We start from the raw sequence: 16,378 nt of genomic DNA on the forward strand, positions 1-16,378 counted from the left end.
GATACCAGATAAAGAAGTGTGTTACGAGCTAGGCACCATGAAAGATAATAAAATGTAACTTGTATCCTGAAAGATAGATTGTAAATCAAGCCATTTGTATACTGGGAGGGGAGTAGTAGGGGGTAGTTTTGGGTATAAGAGTAGAGCCTTTAAGCTTTGCCTTCGTTCCTCCCATCTGCCAGGGCAGGAACCCGTTTCTGCAGAAATGTTACAATAAAACCTTTTTCCTTGGATCAACTTTGAATCCTGGTGGTTTTTCTTAGCCACAATCTCACACCTCGAAGCTGGTCTGCTCAAACTTGTGAATTGTATGCACTGAATCAAGCTCTGTGCATTTTGGAAGGAAAAATAGGGACAATATACAGAGATTCCACATATGCATTTGGGATAGTGCATACATTTGGCAAAATACGGGTGGAAAGAGGAATGATAAATAGCAAGGGAAAGGAATTACTACATGAGACTCTGATAAAGGAAATGAGTTCCTTACAAAAACCTAGAAAAATAGCAGTGATACGTGTGAATGCACATCATTTGAGAACATAGGATTGCTGATGAGGAAAGCAAAATTGGCTGCTAGCTAATTTCTACAGTTAAGGGGTGGTCACATTCAACCCCTGCCCCTGCCCCTCCCCCAACAATGCACGCATAACAGACAACACTGAACGGTCTCAACTGTTGAGCCCCTGAATACAAGTAGTCCTCAATTTACAACAGTTCATTTAGTGACCACTCAGAGTGGTGCGGTGGCCTTCCCGGGCTCTGGAGGCCCCCAGAAGCCGGAAACAGGTCCGTTTCACGACTTCCGGTTTTTCCAGGAGGGCCGTTTTTCGCCTTCCCAAGGGTCTGGAAGCTTCCCCCGGGCCTTTGGGGGGGCAAAAACGGCCTCCCCCGGGCTCTGGAGGCCCTCTGGAAGCCTGAAACAGGCTCAATTGTGGTGGTAAGTGGAGGACTGTCTGTACAATAGCAGGGAGAACACTGAGGAGAAATAAAAGAAAACATGTTATTTTTTTTTCAAACCAGCCAATTAAAATGCGAGTCTTTGCACAGGGCGAGTATTGATTAACGGTAGGCGGGGACGCTGCACCCTCCGTTTTTTCTTTTAATAGACGTCAATTGGATTCTAAGAGCGACGTTGCGATGAGCTTCCACCAATGCGCTTAGAGAATTCGTTTACGTCAGTCGCCCAAAGTTACGTCAACTCATCCCCTCTTTAATTGCTAGTTCGATAACAGCCTATGACAATGTAGTTAAAATGATTAAAGGGAGTTCTAGCCATAGACGAAGCTAGCCTTGGATATCAGTGGGACCAAAATGAACAGCCGAGGAGGGAAATGACTGCAGCTGAGGGAAACAGTTGATACGATAGTCCCGTGGTTTAATCTCACCGCGAACAATAGCCGCGCCATGCTGAGTGACAGCAAATTTATCCTGTCTTGGAGCCTCGCCTCTTTCCTCTTCCCTCCCCACGGTGTTATCGAACAAGCTTGCTTCGGCTCTCCCCCATCCTCCTCGTGCGCTTGATTGGCTTCGCGCGTGATCGGTGACCAATGAGTGCGCCCGTGGTAAGAAGACGCTTACCTCAGAAAGCCGACGAGTCGTGAAAAAAGAGTGGGCGGAGCTCCCACAGACCTGGTTGCGCGGCGCAGAGGGCAGCTGGGACGCCATTTCGTGAGGCGTTCGGAGCGCGAATGAGGCGAGCGTAGCTGTGAACAGAGGGCGAAGCGGTGTACGGTTACAGAACTTAGACATTTAGATAAGCAAAGCGGCGGCGTGCTGGATCTGGGGCCTCCCGGTGAGTTCGTTGCCTGAAGAAAAACTCCTTGGGGGAAAGGGTGGCGACGGTTCTTTTTTTTCCTCCCGCGCGCGCGTATGTGTGTGGGAGGGGAGTTCGCATAATGGGATTGCCCACACGCCCCCGCAAGTTTTGGTCTCCGCGGCGGTCTTTCTGGGCTCTCATCTCCTTCCCCCCCTCCATTAAATGTATTGGTGTCATCCAAGCCGATGTCTTATTTGGGAGAGACCACTATGCTGGGCACAAAGCGGGGGCTGCTTTAATGGTTCTTTCGTTCTGCGAAAGAGAGGAAAACGCGTATCTGTCTGTGTGTATTTGTGGTACATTATGCGTTTATGTGGGTTATAAGAAGACTCAACCTATGGGAAGTTATATAGTGTGTGCCTAGCCGCCTGAATGTATAAAAAGCGTGTGAGGTGCGCGTGCAGAACCCATTCGCAGGTATGGCTGCCGCTTTAGGCAAGGGAACACATACTAGGATAATGATAACCTGACCTTTATTGGTCATTCAGGGTCGGATCTCATTCGTCTAATCCGGATTGACAGTCCAGGAAGACAAGATTTCAAATGCCTCAGTAGGTGGCACACAGCAGACTGGATCTCTGGAAGCTACTGACAAATCCAGGTAGAACTTGGATGGGAGACCACCAGGAGATCCCAGGGCTGTAAAATCAACCTTTAAAAACACCTTAGAAGGTAGAGGCAGAAGGCCGCCCCATTTGTTAAAAAAAAAAAAGATTTTTTTTGTAAGGCGTGATGAAGATTTTACATGGATGGCAAAAATGCCTAAAAGCACCAGAATTTGCACACTATATCTCACATTGTGATTTTTGGCAGATTGTTTTAAAAATGCACATGCTATCATAGGCTAACAAAGCTGAATTGTGGATGTAAAATGCCTAAAAGCATCAATAATGTGCACAGTATATCGCACACTTACCATGATCAGGTTGTGATTTTTTTTTGACAAATTTATTTTTTAAATGCTAGGGAGGTTGAATGGCAGGTGGTAAAAATGCCTAAAAGCATCAGAATGGGCACACTATATATATGTTGGACAGCTATCTGACATACATTTGCATTGGAACAATAAAAATAGGTGCTATTTCATGTATTGCTACAATAGACATTTTAAGGATTTGGCACTTTGGGGATGCATGTTCATTGTGAAACAAGTACCGTATTTATCGCGTATAACACGCACAGGCGTATAACACGCATCTTCATTTTAAGAGGGAAATTTCACTCCCACCCGCGCGCGCTTCAATCCACAGTGTCCCATTCTGCCTGCCTGCCTGCCTGCCTTAGTTTCTGGTTGTTTGGGAGCAGCTTCGGCTGAGAATAATAACTATTCGCCTCTTTTACTCAGCGAAGCTGTTCGATTCAACCATTAACGAAGGCAGGCAGGCAGGCAGGCAGAACGGAGCACGGGGTGGGGGAGAACGGGCGCTTCAGGGAAGCTGTGGCGACAGGAAAAGCCGCCCCCGCTTCTTTGAAGCAGTTTCTTCCTGTGCTGGTGGAGGAGCGAGAGAGCGACTGAGAGAGCTGACCCAGAGAGAAGGACAGGCTTCGGTTGCTTCCTCCCTCCCCTTCTTTCATTTGTGTCCTTGATCCCCGATCCCAGCAGCATTCACCGAAGGCTTCTTAACATTATATCGGCGTATAACACGCATACATCATTTGCCCCCTATTTTCAGGGGAAAAAAGTGCGTGTTATACACCGATAAATACGGTATATAGCACAATGGGGGCTAACCTTTTTGGGCTCCTGTGCCAAAAATTGTGCTTGCACTCATGCCAGCATCCAGAAGGCAATGTGCGTGTGCAATCCCCCCCTGCCCCCTTACCTGCACTGCGCCTCCCAGCTGATTTTTGGCCTGTTTGAGGCCTTTTTTGGCCTCCCAGAACTTCTGTAGCCTTTGGAGGCCGAAAAATAGGTCTGTTTTGTTGACAACTCCCCTTGATCCTTCAAGCGATTCCCCCTTTCTTCACCACCCCTCCAGGGTGTTTCTGGTCCCAATTGGGACCCTCCAGCAAGTGAGTTTGAAGCAAAACCACACAGGATCGTGGATTCTGCTCTGACGACGAACAAACCAGAAGACAGATCTCATGTGCACTTAATGACCTGTGCATTCAGTTAGCGAATGCTTGGGCAAAAGCATTTTCATGTTCATTTAACAAATCCTTGGGTTACGAATGTAATTGGCAGTCTCCATTACATTCATAACTCAAGGACTACCTGTAATTTAAATAGGTAATAGGTGAAAAGATACGTGGGTGACTTCTCTGTCCCAGTTACCTGGTATGGTGGTTTGACATTTGAAATGAGACACAGGGACTGTCTCTGAGAAAATGCCAACCCTGAGAGAACTCAGGTAGCAGTATTTATTGAGAAAACACACAAGCAAAATATACAGTATGCATATTCAGAAAACAATGACCTCAACAGGAGATTACTTCACCAGCATGAGAACACACAATCTTGGAAAGTCCCAGATGTTACCTTGCTAGGGTGAGATCATACAGCCACGGACAGTCTCATGGGAAAGTTTGGAAAGTCCCATGAGAAAGCACAACTGTGTATCTTGTACCTTGAACTTTCACCCATTTTCCTATTCCTTCTAAACTGGCAGAATCAAAACAGAATGAGGCACTCTGAGCAAAGATACTCCTACCCCCACCAAGAATGCCCACATCTTCCTAGACTTACTGCTAGTTATACAAAGGCCTTACAGAAAATGATAAAATGATCAATAAAATATATTACCACATTCCCTCCTTTTTTTATTTATTCAAAGATAGGGGGTGTTTTAGTGGCATAGTACACAGTTCCCTCATGACCTGATCCCTCACGCCGGAAGACTGAGGTACACATTTGTAATAGATTAGGAATACATTGAATAAAACAACATAATAAGATACATATAGCAATAATAATAACAACCCCTTGCAATAAGGAGCGAAACCATGATCCATCAGGAAGCCAGGACCACAGACTGTCCCAGAATGATGCATTAAACCCATCGGCTCCAGATTGATGCTGAGCAATACGATCTTCCATGTCCTGAACAGTTTTGTAATGTTTGGCTCATAATTATGTATAAAAACACAACAATGTGAATGAATTAAAGCACAAACTCCTCCTTGAGCAGCTAACATAATATCTAAAGCATATCGATTTTGCAAAGTAACTGTACGAATTTCAGACATTTCTACATTAATCATCTTAATATTCTTTATAGTATCATTAAACATAGCAACAGTAAAATTATTTAAAATATGAATATCCCTATAGTTCATAGCAATTCCCAAAGGCGGGATAAGACCTCGAGAAATTTGTGTCCATAGATTACCTCCCATGGTTAGGATCTGGAATTGCTCTGTTGTAGCACAAGACAACTGTTTTCTCCAGGTTGCTTTTTCCTCAAAAGGCACTCCATGCAATGTTAGTCCTTCTCCCACTCTCCCAGGAAGGTGCATACACAACCAACAATTGGTGATGTTCAAGTTTTTGGCAGTTGTGCGCAAATCTTTAATGTAATTATTATCTGTCCACAAATCATCGCCCAAATCTCCGGCACGCTGAACATGCTGTCGCTGCTCTCTCCGCACCCGAGCAGCCCAGGACAGATTAGGCAGAATCAACAGGATCAGGAACCACAGATGCACCATCCTGCTCCTCCGAAACTTCCTTCACAGGTGCCTGCGAATGATCAGGTCGAACACACCGACCAGGAACCCAACGAATTTGACCAAGATGTTCAACTGCTGCATAACCACGTCCCCACGTTATCAGCTCAGCAGGAACCCATGCTGGATCTGGAAGGAACCGCACCAACACCCGAGGTCTCACCACATCTGTAGAAGGAGAAGAAAAATGCCTGCTGGCCGCGCCGCAGGGGGTTACCAGACAAATTTAAAAAATTTAAAGTATATAAAGCTAGATTTAATTGATCTTGAATCGCCGGAAGCCCCAGGAGCTTCCCTCCTTTTTATTTAATTTAGTCAACATGGTCTTGAGCGTGGAATTATGACGTTCTACAATAGCCTGCCCAGTAGAATTGTATGGAATCCCAAATTTATGTTCCACAGACCATTGTTTGCAAAACTGATCAAAACCGGTGCTTCGATAAGCCGCACCATTATCAGTTTTTAAAGTTTTAGGTGTTCCAGCAACTGAAAAAGTCTTAATGCAATGATTGATGACATGTTTAACCATCTCACCTCTTTGAGGGGTAGCCATTAAAAATCCTGAGTAAGTATCCACAGTTACATGTATATATTTCCAGGGCGCAAATGGCGGATATTGAGTAACATCCATTTGCCAAATCATTGAAGGTTTCAACCCTCTGGGGTTAACTCCCATAGGGATATTCGTGCCCTGCTTTGAACAAGTTGGACATTGTTGAATTATGGCAGCAGCTTCTGCAGTGGTAAGTTTAAATTGCTGTGCCAATGCTTTAGCGTTTTGATGAAAATAACTATGACTATCCCATGGCTGGACAGTGAGGACTGAAGTTACAGCACTGTCAGCTTTGGCATTACCTTGTGATAAAATTCCAGGCAAATTACTATGACTACGAATGTGAGCAACAAAACACACATTCACACGCTGCTCCAAACATCCTTGTAAAAGCAAAAGCAATCTTAAAATATCAGGTGATATTCCAGGAGACAAATAAGAACCTGCTACAAAGGGTAACAAATTATACACATACAATGAATCCACTATTAAATTAAAATCCTGATTGTGAAAATTTTGAAAAGCCAAAACTACAGCAGCAAGTTCTGCCTGCTGGGCAGACTTCTGCTCTGATGTCACTTTTGTATGCCAAATTCCAGATTTATCTTTCCAAACACAAGCACCAAAAACTTTCCCTCCATCAGTAAAAACTGTAGGAGCATCTGATATGCCCAATGGTATCCTTTCTTACATTTTGGACATACTGATTTAGGACGAACACCCTGTCCCATTGATCTCTTATTCTGCTGACTTTGACCCCTCCAGGAGCCCGACATTGCGCTTTAAAATGTCCAGGCTTCCCACAATTGAAACAATTCCCTTCTGAGCATGTCCTGTTTGTAAAGCCAGAGCTAAAGTCTCCATGTTAAAAGACTGACTCCCAACCTTCCTACATGCATTAATCAAATCTGCGATTTCTCTCTCCCCACTTGCTATAAGTGGATTTAAAATCTTTTTGCAATCTGTGTTAGCTTGTTCTACTGCTAACTTTAAAAGCAACTCTTTCTGGGCGAATTGATTATCAATTTGTCTTTCAATAGCCAATTTCAGTCTGCTAATGAAATTTTCATAGGGTTCATTGTTCCCTTGTTTGATGTTAGTAAAGGTCTTCTCACCACCTTCGCCGTCAGGGAGAGACCCTATGGCTTGAAAAATTATTTGTGGGAGAAGAATGAACCCTTCCTCAGGCATACCATCTCTCTGTTGTTCCACTGTTGTAAAATTACCAGCTCCGTAAAGCTGATCTGGGGTAACATTTGCTGTTCCCCTCTGGACTGCCAGCTGTCTCCATTTCTGATCTAACACCAAATATTGAGCTGGAGTTAAAATCATATTCAACAGAGCTTTCCAGTCAGCTGGAATCATTTTATTTCCATAACCAACTGCTTCTAACAATGCCTGAGTATATGGCGTTCTAACACCATATTCTTTTGCTGCTTGCTTAACTTCCCTCAAAATTCTGAGCTGTAAAGGCTTCCACTCCCGCTGCGGATTTAATGCAGCATCCATGACAATTTCCACCGGATTAAGTTGAACTTCTACTCCAAACTCCACCAAATCATCTCCTGATAATTCCCCTCTATTCTTTGCTTCTTGAATAGCTGCAGTAACTGCATCCACCTGAACCCTTAAAGGTAAACTCTTATCCTCTGACAAAGTATTTCTAGCGCCGGACAGTCCCCCAGCTTTATCTGGAGGTGCCGTCGGCGGCAACAAACGTACCGCATGGTAAAGCGGCAAACCTTCTTCGGGGGTGATAGGAGCGGTTGTTCATAAGTAGCTAATGCATCCATAATCACTCTCCAGGTTAACAAAATTGAAGAAGGGGCACGAGGTTCCTCGTGCAAAAATTTCCTATCTTTTCCAGGACTCTACTTTAATACTACCTCCCTCCGGATATGACTTAATATTTTTCCAAACATACTGTAGTAAGTCCTCAATTTCTTTCTTTCCTACAGCACAACCCCTACTGCCAATTCCAAACCCAAAACTATTCCCAATGATCCCTCTCAATTCCCTGATGTGCTCTTTCTGAGCCTTCGAGAGATCTCCCCCATACTCACGAAAAGAATCTATCTTCGTCCAGCGAAGAAGATGAGGGCCCAGTCGACGTCCCGCGACGATGAGTATAGGATGCGGGAAACGTATAGCTTTCCAAGCTATCACGTCGGGGTCACCATTTATGGTGGTTTGACATTTGAAATGAGACACAGGGACTGTCTCTGAGAAAATGCCAACCCTGAGAGAACTCAGGTAGCAGTATTTATTGAGAAAACACACAAGCAAAATATACAGTATGCATATTCAGAAAACAATGACCTCAACAGGAGATTACTTCACCAGCATGAGAACACACAATCTTGGAAAGTCCCAGATGTTACCTTGCTAGGGTGAGATCATACAGCCACGGACAGTCTCATGGGAAAGTTTGGAAAGTCCCATGAGAAAGCACAACTGTGTATCTTGTACCTTGAACTTTCACCCATTTTCCTATTCCTTCTAAACTGGCAGAATCAAAACAGAATGAGGCACTCTGAGCAAAGATACTCCTACCCCCACCAAGAATGCCCACATCTTCCTAGACTTACTGCTAGTTATACAAAGGCCTTACAGAAAATGATAAAATGATCAATAAAATATATTACCACAACCTGGCACTTGAGTGGTTGGTGAGCGGAAAGGTAGATAAGTGGGGGTGATATCTGAATTCTAGAAATTTCTATTGCTAGGACTTTTACCACTGTAATGAGAACCTAGCAGAAGACCAGTGCATGCACTTTTTGTATAGGCCTTGCTTCTTTTCCCTTGATCCTTTTCTCTGTGTGTGTGTGCCATGTGCACGTGCTCAGTTTTCTTTAGAGATCTCTTATGACAAGCTTGCAGGTGACTTTGAAGTCATCCAGCACAACTTGTTGGCAACAAACAGACATGGCAAGATGAAGGTGGCAGCTTAATCACACCTGAGCAGCTGCTGTGAGGTTGGAGTAGCCACATGGGACCAGAAGCTGGTCTTCTTTGGGGTGGGGGGAAACTGGGAGATGTGGGCAAAGTTTCTGGGGTACCCTTGACTCATCCTGTCCCTTCTCCTTTCACAGGGCAGCAAGGAGAAAACCCCCAACCCTACCTTCACTGGAGCTCAGCTTGTTGTTTTTTAAACCCCTACCCACCTCACTACATGCACACCCTCTCACTGTCTCAGTACAAGTTGTTTTAATAAAATGGTGCTTTGTGGCCTAATGTTGCCGTGCAGTCAAGCAAAAAAAAATAAAGCTGGATTGAAAAATGTAATTTTTTGGGGGATCACCTCCCCCCCGCTGCAGCAGCTGGGTTAGAGGAAGAACCTTTTAGCCTGGTATGAGCTGGCCTTTCTTAGGCCATTTTTAGAATGAAATGGTGTTCAAAAGGGCTTGGATTATTTTCTGCCAGGAACTCTCTCTCCTCTGCCAGGTTTTGCCGTAACAGTGGCTGGAATGAGAGCTTGAAAGGGGGGAAAGGACAGAAAGAGAAAAAAAATCGTTATTGACTTTGATCTTTTTACACCTCCCGTTTTTCTAATCTGGGCTGTTTTTATTTTATTTTTTTTTTTTTTACAGCGAGATTTTTTTGATCTTCAGCTACAGTAAGTTATTCCAATTTTTCTCCACTTTTTTCCTGCCTTTCCACTGATTTCCTTTTTATAGTTGTTGCTAGTTACTTTATTGATATTATTGCTGCAATAATGGTGGTGACTGTGACTATGATGATGTGTTGCTCATGGTGGTGATTTAAAAAAAAAAGACTGCTGATTTTTAACCAGATGAAAATGGAGTTTTTCTGAATGATCCTAACTGACTCTGGGCTTTTATAACCCTTTGGGGGGGAATACACATACCACGTTTTTAACACACATTTTTTTAAAAAAAAGTGGATTGATCACATTTAACTCTTTTTTTCCCTCCCTCACTGATCGCCTGGCTGCCAAGAACAGAACCTGATACCTCTCCAGAACTTACTTGAACAACTCAGGAAGTTATGCTTTTTTATTTTTCATTTTTTAATATTTTATTTCTATTCGATTTTTCAATTGTTGCTGCACTGTGTCTGTGGGGCTGCTCACTCTCTAGCAGTGACAGCCTGTCCCCGGTCAAAGGCCCCACTCGCCCCTTCATGCCCTCTCAGTTTTCAACCTAGTCTTTTTCCATTGCACCGTTCCCCCCCTTACAAGCGCCGTCATGGATGCCCAGACTGGAGTAACAGAGGTAGCTACCAGCGGAGCCTTGCATGGAGCAGGGACATACCCATCTTGGCTGATGGTAAGGGGCTGCATTGGCTTCATTCCAGGCCATCCCCTCTTAAAGGTCTTGCTTAAAGTATAACCCTACCTGTATAGCATATCTGAGGGCACTATCCAAACCCTTGTATCAAAAATTAGTAAAATGTCCTTTCCGGGAGCGTTATGGAACTGCATACAGGTAGTCTTGGACTTACAAGTATTTTGTTTAGTGGCCATTCAAAGTTACGACGGCACTGAAAAAAGTGGCTTACGATCATTTTTCACACTTAACGACCATTGCAGCATGTCCATGGTCACATGCTCAAAATTCAGGCTTTTGGCAACCAGCATGTATTTATGACGGTTGCAGTATCCTGGGGTCAGGTGTGACCTGCCCGACCAGCTTCTAATAAGCAAAGTTAATGGGATACCAGATTCACTTCATGACCGCACAATTCACTTAACAGCTGCAGTGGTTCACTTAACTGGCACAAAGGTCATAAAAGGGCAGAACTCAAACAACTGCCTTGCTTAGCAACAAAAATGAATGGGCTCAATTGTGGTCTTATGTCAAGGGCTACCTGTAATGCGTAGATCCAGCTGCTAACAGATGATTGATCTTGGGAAAAGACAAAATGTACTGAAGTTTAGTGGACTCTAGTACTGGGTTAAATGGTTTCCCAGTTTTTTTTTTATTCCTTGTTCATAGTTGTATAGAATACATGTAATAAAAGTTTCTTGGAATTTCAGAGCACGTAGCTATAAAATAATGCAATTGCAGTCCCCAAGTTTTTAAATGCTTTGCAAATATCACAAAATGCAGTAATTGTCTGCTGTAATATACATAAAGCTAAGTAAATGGAAAGAAATATAGAGGCAATTCAGGCATTCACTTTGGGAAGTTGTGTAATAATAAATGTAATGTTAACCAATATACTGTGGGAAATGTGATAGACTTGCTACTCTAAAAGTTTCAGAATGCAGGAAGTCTATAATATAGTACAGGGATCTCCAAACCTTAGCAACGTTAAAACTTGTGGACTTCAACTTCCAGAATTCCTCAGCCAACCATGCTGTTCAGTGAATTCTGGGAGCTGAAGTCCACAAATCTTAACGTTGCCAACCCTGATGTAGAAGACCAAAATTTTGTAGGAACTCCATGGGAGGCTCTGAATGGTCAAAAGGTGAGTCAGTTACGTTTGTCCCTTCTTGGGGAAAGACATCTTAAAATGTTATGATCTAACAACAAAACATGAGAAGTAAATTATTTCTAAATAGGCCTATATCTTTCTCCATCATCTCCATTGATCAGTGGTAGAGGCTTTTTAGCATAAGGGGTACTTGTTAACTAATTGTGTGATACATCTACAAAACGTTTAGCTTCTAGTACTGTTTTCATGGATTCAATTTTACAATAGTTGAGGGATTATTATGTTCTTGGGCAAATGGAGTTAAAGTGACCAACAACTGAACAATTTTGCTGAATGGCCAAACTCATTTGTTCTGTGTCTTGTGAAGAGAGGCTGCAGGAAATGGAGTTGTTAAGTTTTGAGAAGATTTAACACATGGAAAGTTAAACAGAAGGTCGATATCAGCCCAGAATGTAGGATTTAAATTAAAGGATTTAAACTATAGGAAGGCAGATTCTGACAACATATTAACAAATAGGCATGTTTGGCATTGTCATATATGGGGACAGAAATTACCTGTTATTTGTTCCCCATTAAAAATGTTTGGCTCCTTGAGCAGAATTTCTTGTCTCTTGTGTATAAAGAGTCCACATCAGCCACTGGACATCTATGAGGTAGTCACGGTCCCTAAGTCTGATCTACTTTACAATTTTCAGCGAAACTTGGAGATGGAACTACCACCTAGGTCTCCTTGAAGTCCTAGAGCAAAAATGTAGACCCCACAAATAAATATTGTGAAAAGACTTTCCAGTAAAGAAACAGTTCCCACCACTTGAGGCTGGCTAGGATTTTAATTCATCTTACAGATTTTTGCCAGGCTGACTTAGCTAAATTTGCAGTGAGGCCTGCTTTGAAAGAAGAGGTGGGTTTCCCTTTCCTACCTAGCTTAGAATTCAGGCAGAAATGAAAATAACATTCCACCTTGCCTCTGCAGAAACTGAAGAGAAATAAGTTTTTTTTAAAAAAACAAGAAGGGAGGAGCAGTGAAGCAAACAACCCGTTTCAAAGAAAGCTATTGCTTTGCTTTTTATTAGAGGAATGAAAATGTGGTTTCTTTGAAGCACGAGATATGGAATGGAGCAGAGAAACCTTAAGTGGATTTATTTAATCCTGTCTACATACAGGTAAGGGACGCGGTGGATCAATGGCTAAGATGCTGAGCTTGTTGATCAGAAAGGTTGGCAGTTTGGCAGGTTCGAATCTCTAGCGCCGTGTAACGGAGTGAGCTCCCGTTACTTGTCCCAGCTTCTGCCAACCTAGCAGTTCGAAAGCATGTAAAAATGCAAGTAGAAAAATAGGGACCACTTTGGTGGGAAGGTAACAGCATTCCATGTACCTTCGGCGTTTAGTCATGCCGGCTACATGACCACGGAGACGTCTTCAGACAGCGCTGGCTCTTCGGCTTTGTAACAGATGAGCACTGCCCCCTAGAGCTGGAAACAAGTAGCATGTATGTGTGAAGGGAACCTTTACCTTTACCTTACATACAAGTAAAATCAAAGCTGTGGTTCAGTGTTTAGGGATAAGTCAGTATCGGACAGCAAAGAGAAAAGAACCTTAGTCAAATGGACTAGCCACAGGGTTCAATTGAATACTGGCAGTGAAAATCATTCCTATTTTTTTTCTTGTTTCACTCACCCTTCTCGGTGTTCTTGCTCTTAGTTCATGCATGTACACATGCATTAAACGTGCATCTGTCCACTCCATCTGGATAGAGAGCTGTGTGCTCATTAGCTGGGTCTGAAGAGTTGGGATTGGCAGAGAACGTGCAGTCTGCTGGGAACTTGGTTGCAAGAAAAAGTTTGGATTTTTCAACAACCAAAGCCAATCTTTCATCCTCCACTTTGTCTCCTGCCCTTCAAGTTTGGACTGTTGGCAAACAGATGCTGCCTTTGCATTTTATTGTCAAATCCTGTCCTGTAAGCACCCTGAGGGGAAAATAAGTACAGTATATGGAATAAAGAAAATGCTACTCTGGGCCCTTGCCAAAATTAGACTGTAACCAGATAGGACTCTCTTAAGTTTGCACAAGAGTGAGGTTCCACCAGTGATAAGGTATTTGTTTGCTCAAATCACATAAAATACATTATTTCCCGTTAATGCATAAAAGCAACATACAGGTATTTGAATCCAAAACAAGAAGGTACTATGGATCTCTGCACAGTCTGTCAGCAGCACCTTAAAGAGGCCACTTACTTTTTCTAATCTTCACAGCTCCTGCATGTAATCAGGAGAAGTCAAAGCTTTCAGAGTGCTACTAGAAAGCACTCTGAACATGGCCATGTACAAAGCACCAGATACAAGTGCAGCACTCTTCTGACACATAGCCTAAATTTATGGACAGAGACTTGTGATAATTAGTTCATGTAAATCTTCCCCAAATTGGATTTGGTTTGCATTCTTAATTAGAATGTCCTTGAAGGTGGAGGTTAGAACGTGCAGAATCCTGAAAATGTTAGGTGCCCTTTATTTATTTATAGTCTCAATTTTAAGAACAAATCGGGGAAGATTGCCCCTTGATAATAAGTACTTTTTATTAATTGCCTCTGAACTGAAGTCTGCTGGGCTTCCTGCATTTGTCTTACTTACCTATGCTGCTGCTTCTATTGACCAAAGCATGTATTGAAATGGTAAGATTGCATTTTCCTGACAATGCTGCTTGGAACAGAACTAAGGTAGGAGTCAAGTTGACATTGTTCAGAAGATGTTTGATGCTGAAAAGAAATGGAAATGGAAGCAGTTTGAGTTGACTTGTGCTGAAAGCCTTTGCATCTTTTAGACAAAATTGTTTTCATATATCCAATCCTTCTACAGGCTTTTTTTAATGAGATAGTGGACTATGGTAGGCTAATGGTAAAAATACCTCCCTTTTTCTCTTAATTTTATTTTTCAGTAAAGTTTTTTTTCTAGTGTTGTTGGCCTTTATTTTGTGTGTGTGTGTGTGTGTGCCAAAACTGCTGTATCTTATACCTAGGAGGATGGATGCACCTGAGCTTTCCCAGCATGCCTGACGCTGGTAGCTTTTCATTCTGAGAAAGTGCTACTTGTCAGATGATGCCCCCGAAATGTGTGCATTTGTGTCTTTTTTTGCAGTTATATATGTGTAAAAAGCTATGACATCTGACACTTTTCTTTTCACTGACCCATCTTTTTCTCCCTTTCCCTGGCCTTGGCAGCAGGTTAGCATTTCTGCTGTGTGGGTGAGCTATGGCCAGCAACGTCACCAACAAGACAGATCCCCGTTCCCTCAATTCCCGCGTCTTCATCGGAAACCTCAATACCCTCGTGGTCAAGAAATCAGACGTGGAGGCCATCTTCTCCAAGTACGGCAAGATTGTGGGTTGCTCCGTGCACAAGGGCTTTGCGTTTGTGCAGTATGTGAACGAGCGCAATGCCCGCTCTGCAGTGGCGGGAGAGGATGGCAGGATGATAGCAGGCCAGGTCCTTGGTAAGTAGGCAACTTCCAGGGTTGGCCCTTCTGTTCATCATCCCATTGAAATTGACACTGTGGTTCTTCTAGCAAAAAAGAATTTTAATTTTGTCTTGTTTTCCTTTTGCCTTGTTCAACCCGGTGTCTGCTAACAGAGCCCCAGCAGTTCCCTGTGCAAACAAGATACATGTTGCAGCCTTTTGTGTGTGTGTGAAGGGATTTCTGGTATTGTAGGAATAGAAAATGGAAAGTGAAAGAAAGGTGGGAGCAGTTAATTAAATATATTGGGGAGGGAAGTAGTTTCAGACTTCCTACGGAGTAGATTTCTGATCTGATGGTGCTGACAAGCAGTCACAGAAAGCAGGTTTTATGATGTAGAACTCTGTTTAAACAGAAATATTATTCTTGGCCTGTCTTGGCCTTGAATCTAGGAGCTTTCTGGAACCTGAGAACAGGAGGGTAAATTTAAAGAACGTTCAGTATCCTACTTGATTTACATCTTACCTGGAAACAGACTAGAGAAAAGCACACACATATGCCTTTTTTAAAGGGTATATAAGCTTGTTGGATTCACTGAGTGGTAGACTTTGCTGAACCCAAATTACTAAAATCGCATCACCACCAGAACACAGATTCATTCCTCTCCTGGCTATTTACAGCTGTGCAAATAAGTGTCACAAGAATGAGTTAACTCAAGAGTGTTTTCAGATCATCTGGCCTGTCATGCTTGACATATTAATAAAAAGTTGGAAGCCAAGAAGAAATTCAAGGTTTCCCCCTTCAAGAAAAGCTCCCTTCCCCCTTCTCAACAGTCGTTGGGACCTGCCTGTTAATGTCAGATGCAAAAAACGTGCTCTAGTTCAGACATGCTCAAGCCTTGCCGGAGAGGATTTTTCCTTTCTTTTCCGAAGGCAACATTTGTTTTCCCCCTGCCAGCAGAAGTCAAAAATTGCTGATGTTTTTTCTACTCAACATCCCAACCCCCCTCTAGGAAGATTTTTTTTTAGCTTATTATCTCGCCTCCCGCTTAGCCAGTTGTTTATGAAAGGTGATAGTAGGTTTTCTTCAGCAACAGAAGCAAAGAAGGGTGTTTTCTAGGTAACTTGAGCCTCTCAAATGTTGTGTTTTATTAGCAATGCTACACAGTTTGGATCCTCCTGCTGCTAGGTAGGCAGCTCTTTTAGCCCCAGACTGCCTTGGCTTTTTATAATGGCATGCCACAGTTTGTAAAAAAGAACAGCTATTCCTCAATTTAAGGGAGCCCAAAACCTGTCGTTAAGTGAGATGTTTGTAAAGCAAATTTTGGTTCACCATTGTGATATGGATTCTTCTTCTCCCTTGCCGCTCCTGTTTTAGGCAATGTGCCAAGGATATTAACTGGGTGTTGTAAGGAGTGTTGGAACAACATGCAAGATGTTTGCAGGCATGCTGCTGTGTTTACCCAGGAAGATGTTAGGTGCTCTCCTTC

At 43.0% G+C, this 16,378-nt stretch overlaps 1 protein-coding gene across 12 annotated transcripts in view; it reads left to right on the forward strand.

Annotated features, from left to right (window-relative positions):
* The first annotated feature begins 1,609 nt into the window (after positions 1 to 1,609).
* Positions 1,610 to 16,378, forward strand: part of LOC113427910 (heterogeneous nuclear ribonucleoproteins C1/C2) — a 65,552-nt gene continuing 50,783 nt past the window's right edge. For 2 of the 12 annotated variants that reach the window (XM_026690461.2, XM_026690463.2), the window contains exons 1-3: positions 1,612 to 1,795; positions 9,632 to 9,657; positions 14,657 to 14,928. In XM_026690461.2, the coding sequence (XP_026546246.1) occupies positions 14,688 to 14,928 (241 nt within the window). In that variant the 5' untranslated portion in view covers positions 1,612 to 1,795; positions 9,632 to 9,657; positions 14,657 to 14,687. The other 10 variants (XM_087948694.1, XM_087948695.1, XM_087948700.1 and 7 more) reach the window with 10 other exon arrangements.

Source organism: Notechis scutatus, unplaced genomic scaffold (assembly GCF_049901735.1).
Source record: "Notechis scutatus isolate UNSWTSFEM ecotype Mainland unplaced genomic scaffold, rNotScu1.2 NSCUCTG78, whole genome shotgun sequence".
In the NCBI taxonomy this organism is placed as follows: Eukaryota; Metazoa; Chordata; class Lepidosauria; order Squamata; family Elapidae; genus Notechis; species Notechis scutatus.